Source organism: Dendrobium catenatum, unplaced genomic scaffold, assembly GCF_001605985.2.
Source record: "Dendrobium catenatum unplaced genomic scaffold, ASM160598v2 fragScaff_scaffold_157, whole genome shotgun sequence".
Lineage (NCBI taxonomy): Eukaryota > Viridiplantae > Streptophyta > Magnoliopsida > Asparagales > Orchidaceae > Dendrobium > Dendrobium catenatum.
Window position 1 is genome coordinate 680,263 of NW_021318619.1, and position 10,305 is coordinate 690,567.

General features: G+C 34.6%; 1 protein-coding gene across 1 annotated transcript; it reads right to left on the reverse strand.

The window, feature by feature from the left end:
• Positions 1–2,521: 2,521 nt before the first annotated feature.
• On the reverse strand, positions 2,522–5,856 carry LOC110095614. The gene is made up of 6 exons (XM_020821235.1): positions 5,364–5,856; positions 4,788–5,125; positions 4,494–4,688; positions 4,019–4,410; positions 3,162–3,710; positions 2,522–3,110 (listed from the first exon to the last, which is right to left on the reverse strand). Exons 1-6 carry the CDS (start codon positions 5,854–5,856, stop codon positions 2,522–2,524), a joined length of 2,556 nt encoding a protein of 851 aa, XP_020676894.1.
• Between the last annotated feature and the right edge of the window lie 4,449 nt (positions 5,857–10,305).

Here is a 10,305-nt window from a genome sequence, read left to right on the forward strand (position 1 = left end):
CTTCCACATACACATATATATAAGCTAACTTAAACGAGCAATTGATAAAAATAAGAGAATAGCAAAACAATCTCCTGAAAAGAGATAGAACAAGTCACCATATACTTGTGCTAGACAACATGGTGACCGAAAAAAGCTAGAGATTTAAGTATAATGAAATCATTTCTTCAACACTTGCAACCAATGATACAAACAATTGTCTCAAATATAGAAGAAGAAACTAGTTTTGATAAATTTAAAGCACCCAAAATCTCCATGGCCTCCTGGCAACGTCCTATGTAAGGAAACTAGGTTTTCCAATCGAGAACAAAAATAGGGTTTTGGAGGGTGGCAGAGCAAATTACCCCTCAGCCGCCAAGAAGCAGTTCAATTTATGGACTTTAAATTTCAACTTGATATCAACGTTTGTTGTTGATTTTAGTGATACTAAACATCAATATTGGTGTTAAAATTATTCAAATAATGTTTGTAGATAACTCTTTGGTGAGTTTTTTATTACTTGGAGATTAAAATGTTCAAGAGATTGCCATCAATTGGAGCATAATTACCCTTGGTTCATTGAAACATTATCGTATGTATATCAATTGTGAATATGAATTAGCAGATGAAAAGAAGGTGCCGAGAATAAAAATGATTGATTAATTTTTTGAACAAATGACCGCTTACAAAAAATAGAGTATCTATTCGAATTTTAGGAGTGTTTTAATTCGGATGAAATTTTTAGATATATTTTTTCAATTGAAGAAATAGTAGATATACTTTTTGAATTTTGGTTATCATCGATAACTCTATTTTTAGTTATATATAATTTATATTTTATTGTTCTTTTTTCTGTTACCAAAAAAATTGAAAATTGCCGGTAGGAAAGTTAACAAAATACTTGTGTGGTAAACACACAGGGAGGGCTGAGCGAGAGACGGAAGGGCTAAGCTACACGCCTACACCGACACGAGCTCGCTGAGGGTTTCGAAAGAGCTTAGCTTTAGCGACCCGAGCGCGCTGAGGGTGTGGAAAGATCTTAGCTCATGCTTGTTATTATTATTTTTAATTTTATTTAATTTTTTTCATTATATTTTTAAGAAACTAAGCTCCCCCTAGTCGCCCCTGCTTGCTTAGACCGAACTGCTGCTTGGCGGCTGAGGGGTGTTCAACCCCATTTGCTCTGCCACCCTCCAAAACCCTATTTTTGTTCTCGATTGGAAAACCTAGTTTCCTTACATAGGACGTTGCCAGGAGGCCATGGAGATTCCGTCTGAGCCGAAGCCGACGCATCATTTATCAAAACTAGTATCCTACATAAAAATATATCATTGCAACAAACTGATCTAACTTTAAGGACAAAACCAACCAAGGACAAAAAAGCCATCATCAAACAATGTATAAGCCATCATCAAACAAAACTGCAATAATCTATCATTGCAAACTTAAACGAGCAATTGTGATAATCTAGTTTATAACCTTTGATTTCATCAAGAAGTCATGGATATTCTTGATAACATTGTAGTTAGCTCCCTCTATTATTAACCCTTTACAATCAAACATCCAATCATGGATGAAGTCTTTCAAAGAATAAACTGCTTCTAACTCAAGTTGGTTAATATCCCAATGGAGAGTTTGCTTACCAAAAGCTAGAAGTAAACTGCCCTTAGAGTCACGGACCACACCCCCAATGCTCGCTGAATTAGAATCCAATAATGATGCATCAACGTTGATTTTTATCTAACCCAGTGGTGGGGGATGCCATGAAGTTTTGGACTCCCTAAGGAGAATAGCATTCCAATTAACTAGCATTGAATACTTATTGGTAGCAATGACTAAAATGTTGGCAGCAATTACTGAAATTGGAAGTATGGGATTACCGTGCTTCACATCATTTCTACATTTCCAGGAGAAAAAATAGCAGTGAAATAGATCTTGACAATGTCCAACTTAGCAATAGAAAGAAGTCTGAGCTGTTGAAGACATTCCGTAAGAGAACTGTACAAGGGAATGTTAAAACCCCAAGTTCTCAACATACCTATAATCTCAATGAGGGACTTGCAATGCACTATAACATGAGCACAATTCTCAACAACTAGACAACCACTAGCACAGAGGTCATTATTGCCCAGCTTTCTAAATTTCAAAAACTCATTAGTAGGAATGGAAAACCTACTTAATCTCCACCAAATGAGCTCAACTCTTGGTTTTAGCTTCAGCTTCTAAAGCCAGTTATCAAAAGATTTACAACTTTTGATAGTTTCTGCATAAGCTAAAGAAGTAATTGATTTCCCAGAATGTTGATAAAGAAGCTCCATTTGATCTTCATCACCCTCTTGTATAACGCATTGTTGAACAATTAGATTAACCAAATCCATGTTAAAATAAAGATTGAGTTCCAGTAAGTTCTAGTTGCCATCTTCATGAATGAAGTTCTATAACTTCATGTTTTCAAGACCAATGCAATGGGCCGGCATAGGCCATTTGTTGAAGCATCTATCAAGTAACCAAATGTCACTCATGACACTAATATTAGCTCCATTCATAATTTCCACTTAACAATAGGTTTAAGAAAAGCCACACCATCAGAAATGATGTATCGAGGAGAAGATTGACCTTGCTTGAACTTGCCTCTCCAAATGGCAGAACCATTCCTGGCAGCCAGACATCTATAAAGTAATGAGGAGGGATTCTGGAGCAGCCTCTTGGCTAGCCGAGCTTCAAGGGGACCAACTCTTTTGACTGTTGAATACATACCCAATCCACCACTATCTCTTGGTAAGCATAAATCTTCACAAGCAATGTAATGAAGACCTTTATTGCCAAAATTATGATGCCAGATAAAGTCTCTACAAATTCGATCAAACTCGTAAAGAATCCTCTTAGGGATCAATGAATGAGCTGAAATAAACGTTGGCAGAGAAAGCAATGAAGTCTTAGCAAGTATCAATCTGCCCGCAAGTGATAAGAATCTAGTACCCCAAGCATTGAGCTTCTCCAAGGCGTGATCAATCACGAATTGAAAGCCGTTCTTAACCAACCTCCTCAATGCAATTTTGGTGCCCAAATATTGAAACTCATTGACAATTTTGAAGCCATATTTAGTTCCAATTCTCCATTTAGTAGAAGGTCTAACAGATTTACCAAAGATAATTTTAGACTTGGCCTAATTTAAACATTGCCCTGTCCATCCGCAATAATCCCTAATTAAATTCATCATTCCACGAAGTTGAGAGGAGGAAGCTGATCCAAACAGTAACAAATCGTCAGCATAGAGTAAGTGAGTAATTCTAGGAGCTCTAGAAGAAGTTTGGATGCCTAATTGATGCCCTCTTAGCTTAATGACATTGGAAAGAAGCTGTGAGCACAAGATAAAAAGGTATGTCGACATAGGACAGCCTTGCCTAAAGCCACTCTTAGCTTCAATCCATCTAGAACCTTTTCCATTCAGTAGTATAGAGAATCGCACATTGGTGACACATTCCAAAATTAGGAATGAGAACTTCTCGGGGAACCCAAACCAAGCAAGAACATGTTTCAATGTCTCCCAGCACATGCTATCAAAGGCTTGGGCCATGTCAAGCTTGAGAGCCATAAGACCCTTTTTAATTTTTGAAATTCTGAATTTGTTAAAGATTTCTAAAGCAAGGAGGAAATGATCAGACATAGATCTACTTGGAACGTATGATGCTTGCTCCTCTGAGATAAGCTTTGGAATACAACTCTTAAGTCTGTTAACAAGCGTAGTAGTTGCAATTTTGTAAATAGTTTGACAAAGACTAATTGGACGAAAATTGGAAGGAATTATTGGAGTGTTGATCTTAGGGATGAGAACAATCAAGGTATCTTTCCAATTGCCATTCATATGTCCAATAATGAAAAACTTTTTGATAGCATTCCAAGTAGCATCTTTGACTATGTCCCAATAGAATTTGAAGAATGAAGATGTAGAACCATCTAAGCCCGGAGATTTGTTAGACCCTTGCTGGAAGAAAGCATCAGAAAATTCTAATTCGGTAAATTCTGCATCAAGTAATACCTGTCAGCTGCATTAAGCAACTGATTTTGATCAACAGAAGGCCAATTCAGTTTATTACAATTACGGAATTTCCATTTGTCTTCAAAAAACTTTAATAAAATTGACTCAATTTTGTCAGTTTCATCTGCAACTTTATCATTCTCATCCTTGATTTGTCTAATCAATTTGCAGTTCTTCCTAGCCGTAGCATAGGCATGATAAAACCTTGAGTTGGTGTCCCCCTCTTCATTCCAGTTCGCCTTAGCACGTTGATTCCACCACATTGATAGTCTAAGTAAGGTAACATTGAGTTCCCTTACCTTACTTCGCAGCAGTTTAATATTAGTATCACTGAGACCACCATCTTCTTCTTCTTGCAATTGTAATTTAAGAACGTCATTCTTCAGATCCTCCTTCAGTAAAATCAGATTTTTGCATTTATTCTTTTGCCAGAAAAAAGTGCTTTCAATGTTCTCTTGATATTTCTGTTAAGAACTTCATCCTCATCACCGTAATCATGCTTATTCCATGCATTAGCTACAATTCTCCACGTAGCTGAACAAGATTTCCAGGTATCCTCAAATTTGAAGACTTTGGATTGAGAATGCCTAGAATCGTCAAGCTTAAAAGCAATAGGACAATTGTCAGAGGCAATCCTAGCAAGGTGCCTAACCAAAACTGACGGGACAAGCTGAAGAGCCGAAGAATTCAGCAAGCAGCGATCTAAACATTCTCAAATTCTACTGTTTCCTTGTTTGCTATTGCACCAAGTATATTTAGGACCAATTACTCCAAAATCATGAAGATCTTGGTTAGCCATAAATAACCTCATCTCCTTAGATCCTTTGGTCAAATGAAACCGCTTGCCACCTCTCTTATCATCTTTGGAAAGAAGATAATTAAAGCCTCCTCCCACGATTGTAGGAACATCGTCCTTCACAAGATTATCAAGGCGGCTCCAAAGCTCTCTCATGATTTGAAGTTCCTTATGGCCATAGACCATGGCCACATTCCAAAGACCTTTATTGGGAGTGATCAAAGTTCCAAAAACAAATTGATGGGAATGATCAATCACGGTGAAGCTTGCCAAATTGCAATTCCACATTATCAAAATTCCTCCAGCAGTGCCTGCCACAGGCTGATAAAAATAATCCCAATTGCTGCCAATAATTCTATTGACATCAATCTTATTGATAAAGGCCAACATAGTCTCAGCAAGGCCCACAAAAAAATAGAGTTATATTTAACTACTTCCTTGAGGTAGAGGGAGGTCTCCTTCTTCTTGACCCCTCTACAATTCTAGAAAACTAACGAAGACATTAATTAACTGAAGGGGAGAATTCCCTGCCTTTTTTTTTTCCTTTACCTTCAACTTTCCTTTTTCTGGACAACGGTTCAATTGGACAAAAAAAATTTAATTGAGGCTTTGATTTAAGCTTGGCAGAACTTAAATCAGTTGTACTAGCCAATGGTAAATCAGTAGGAAAATTTGATATAACAAGATGATTACCACCAGAACAGTCTTGTTTGTCACCAGCACAAGCAGTACAATCATTGTGAATGGCATTAGTAGAGATTTCAATTGATTTTCCATTAACCAGTGAAGGATAAGTAGGATCAAAAGTGTTGGAGTCAGTAACTAAAATTTTGGGAGGAACATAAGAACATACATTGGCAGTTGGACACTTCTCAGTAGTTGTTTCCTCAGGTATAGTAGCACTAACCTTATGGGAGGTGATAAGTATCACAGATCCAGTGGAGATTCCAGGTGAAATACCATCTTTCAACTGATTAGAGGCATTATCAAGAATTTCAAAGCTATTGGACAAGATAATTTCTTCATCTCGAATAACCTTCATATGTTGAATGTTGTTTAAAGATTTATCCTCAACCAAAGTAACATCATTCGATTTCTAAGTAGAACTATCTAGAATGTTACCACTAACAGTAAAATGAGTTTATGGCTCTTTGATTTCCTTCTTCCAGGAATCCAATTGACTCCTAGTTTGCTTTGGTCTCTTTTTGAATTTTATATGCATCCAAGACCCGTAATTGTCATGGTGTTGCGGAGAATCATGAATATCTCTGTCATTCAATTCACGACTGGGATCATTAGGCTTGGCCTTCCGTAGTTCTGGACAAGCCTGTTTCAGGTGCCTGATTTTAGCATAGTTAAAGCAGAATGAAGATAATTTCTCATATTCTACTTTCTGGAAGAATCTACCTCCCAAACCATCAACCCAGACACCCGAAGGAAGCTTGGATTCAAGATTAATGCGAACACAGATACACGCAAATTCCTTCTTTCTCCAGCTAAAGGAATTACCGTCGAAGTACATGGGTGTTCCAATTCTTGATGCAATCATAGCAATGTTGATCTCATCCCAACAATGCAAGGGCAGTTGTGGGAAATGAATCCAAACTGGTGCAGTTAAACCTTTTAAGGTTGAAGGAGAAAAGGAAGGCCACCATTTGTCCAATCCGACAATATGACCACCAATGTATCATGGCCCTCCACAAAGGAATTCCTCCATAGTTTTGGAAGACTTAAACGAGTAAAGAATCCAATTCAGTCCCAAATAGGTTAGCTGAAAATTACCGAATCTATTTCATTGCTTGCATAACTCAGTGCTGCAAATTGAAAAAGGGATACTCTTACCCAAGACCTTCAGCACAATAGAGTTGGAGAGGATTTGAGAGTTATTGCTTTCTTAAATCGGTGTTCAGCTTAACTGCCACTCCGTCAGAGGACATAACGCTGGAATTCACATAAAATTAATTTTGATATGATGAGGTTTTTTCCAGGCATTGAGAAAGGAATCCTTCTGGTTGCTAAACACATCAACTATTTTGGCACCCGATAAAACAGTATTATTAGGATCAACAAAAGAGCAAGAAGGATTGTTAGATTCATCGGTGTTGCCAAACTTCTTATTATCTTTAGCTAACGAATGTGAAGAATCAATAACATCATGTTCCAAAGAACCAAAGGTTAACCCAAGCAAAACAGTGACAACACTAGGGAAACTTTGATCCAAACTACCAAAGACAGAGGCCGAAGAATCAATCAAATCCTTACCCTTTCCTTCAGAAGTAGGAATAGGTTTAATCTAATGAGTGAGAGAATCAGAGCCTTCTCTTATAGTCAAAGGTTTTAAATCCAATCTTGAAGTCGAATGATCTTCTTTACGGGGAATTAAATAATGCAAGGAAGAAGGAGAGCATGATCTATCAGAAGATATCTGATGATACGCTAGAGGATGGAGATCCGGTGGATCCGACGGTGGACTGCTGAAGCCGCCATGGTCGGAGGCATGAAACCTGTGAAAAAATAAAGATTCAAACTTTCTCTCTGTAGAATCTGACGTGGGAGCTTCTCTCTCTAGAATCCGCTCGGTGGAATGGATGTAATACAATACTATCTAGAATTAGTAAAAATGAACAAGGCTATACTTCTAGTTTTAAAAAATACTAATAGTTAGACTAACTAATCATTCTAGTTACAACTTAATTTGAAATTATAAGTTATACATTTAATCTTTAACTTTTAATTATTGAAGTGAATAATTAAGTTTTAATGATTAGATATTATGGCAATTAAAATTATACTTTCACTACTTCAGTATGCCTTGTATTAACTCTCCCAACTTATCCTTTTTCATTTATGTATAAGATTGTATTTCCAATCATAAGCTTTCACTGATACTAATTTTTGAATGTACTCATCTTTTTCTTTCTCTTTTCTTTTGAGAATTATTTTATAATTCTTTTTCTTTTTCTTTTATGGATTTCATAATTAATAATTTTGAATATTAGCTTCTATTTTAGACCTTCATATAATCTTAATGATTTTATTGTAAGGACTTGATGAGATTACTAATTCCATCTTCAAGTTAGCTATGATTTCCATTTTTAATTTACTCATATCTAATTTTTAATACTAATTACTCATCTTTCAATTTCTAAAGTTAATTTCATAAAGGTATAGCTTATAAATTCAAATTAGGATAATAACTTAAATGAATAAATGAGTTAAGTATAAGTTTTTCCAACCTATGAAGTATAAATAAAGTTCTTTCAAACTAGGATCTTGGGTTTTATTGTTACCCTAATTTTATTTTATTTTTATCTATTATTTTTATAAGGGTTAAATAAAAAAATCAAAATATAAAAGTAATTGGAGGACAATAACAATTTAAGCATGAAGGGAATTTTTTAACATGTAAATAAACACATAAAAAAACACTACAGAAATATGCTTTTATAAGAATTATAAAAGGTGCATAAAATATATGTTGGACACAAATATGACCTAACATTCATAACATAATGAGTACCAACATAACACATACAAGGGCTACCTCCTATAAGAGCTAAGTTTAGAGTCTTCAGCCATACTGGATAATTGACTAGACCTAAGGTTGGTTTGCCTCCCAAGAAGCGTTAAGTTTATAGTCTTTATCCATACTTGATTTGATTTTCCATTTGGCTAAGGCGAATGTTTGCTACTCTTTAATTGGGTCCCATTAATATCTCTTTCCTTCTTCATAGGATTAACTTCAGTGTTACTAAGTAAAGATCTTATGGGCTTGTTACTCATAGAAATTGTAAGCTGACTTAATTAAGTTTATATATTTTTAATTGAAGCAACTTGGTTTTATAATTGAGTTCCCAAACAAGACCACATCTTCTAGTAGTGTGGTTCTGGTTCCATACTAATTACCTTGATTAAATCTAGAAGTATAAGCTGGTTTGGTATTGTTATTATCATAATTTTAATTATTTGAATTTGCTCCTTAATTATTTTGACCAACATTCTATTGATTTCTAACATTATTATTTTACCAACTAAAATTGGGATGATTTCTCTAACTTGGGTTAGATGTATTTGAATAGAGATTATTTTGTCTTTCAATCAAATTTATATTTTTAATCCCTTGGATATCATTCTCATCCATTGAGCTTCTATCTTCCAAATGCAAAGATGAATCTGAAATTAGGCCTAAAGTGCTCAACCTCTTTGATATTAATGCAACTTGTGCAGTCAAAATGAATAAAGAATGATTTTCATAGACTCCTACCACTCTCTTAGGATTCAACCTATCAATAAGGCACTAAAATTTTTTTTTATCATTTCTTCAATTAATTCATAAGCATCCTCAAAAGGTTTTGACACAAGAAAATCTCTAACTACAACCTCAATTATGGATATAATGAATCCTACCAATCCTTTTAAAAATTTTAAATTATCAACTGATCAAGTATGGTATGGTGAAGACACTTTCTAAGCATCTCCTTAATTCTCTCCCAACTCTCATAAATAGATTCTCCCTCTAACCGAGTAAAAGAAGTAATATTATTTCAAAGTTTGGAACTCTTAAAAGGAGAGAAATACTTCCCAAAAAATTTGTGGGCCAACTCATTCCATGTATTAATAGATTTTGGCGGTAAATAATTTAACCAGAGTTTGTCCTTGTCTCTTAAAAATGGAAACAATCTAAGTCTAATAACATCATGACTAATAATATTATACTTAAATATTACACAAATCTTTAATAAATTTGTTAAATATATGTTAGGATCATCAATTGGAGTTCTCCCAAATTGAGAACTCTACACAATCAAAATGATTGAACATTTTAATCCAAAACTATTAGCTAGCATGGAAGGTCTATTTATGCTTTAATGAATTCCAACTACCATAGGGTTTGCAAAATCTTTAAGAGTTCTAGAATAATTTATGTCTTTATTAGGGTCAGCCATTTCAAAATCATTTTGTTGGTTCTAATTTTAGAAAGGGTTCTCTCGATTTTTTATATATTTCCCTTCTATGGCTTCTAAGCATGCAACCACAATTATGCAATCAGTAAAATAAATTAAAAGAATATATTAGGACTTATTATGCTATTGATTTAAAAATATAGTAAAATTATAAATAAAATAAATCTTTTCTAATAAAGGCGCCAAAAATTTGATGGGGGTAGTAGAGTCACCTAAGGAATTATGAAAATGATTAAGGACTCTATCAATCCTAAACAATGCATAGGTTTCTTTGCTATAAAAATTATTAAAAAATTTCACTTAATATATACAAGTATGCATCCCAAATCAAGTAATATAGTGATGGAGTAGAATATCGATCCCACAAGGAATAATATTTACTTGCAAATACTAGTATTTTCTACTACAATAACATTAATTATTCTACTCAATAAAAATAAGTTTTGGTGGAGATTCAATCACTTAGTTAAAATACAATAATAATTTTAATTGAAACACTATTTGGATAAAATGTTTGGGAATGATGG

Bases quoted from the DNA above. Each gene is read 5' to 3' on its own strand.
- LOC110095614 (XM_020821235.1), bottom strand. From the start codon at position 5,856: ATGAAGGTTATTCGAGATGAAGAAATTATCTTGTCCAATAGCTTTGAA. The intron at 5,126-5,363 runs GTAAAGGAAAAA...AGCCTGTGGCAG, and splicing joins CAGAAAAAGGAAAGTTGAAG to GCACTGCTGGAGGAATTTTG. The intron at 4,689-4,787 runs GTAATTGGTCCT...TCGGCTCTTCAG, and splicing joins AAGATCTTCATGATTTTGGA to CTTGTCCCGTCAGTTTTGGT.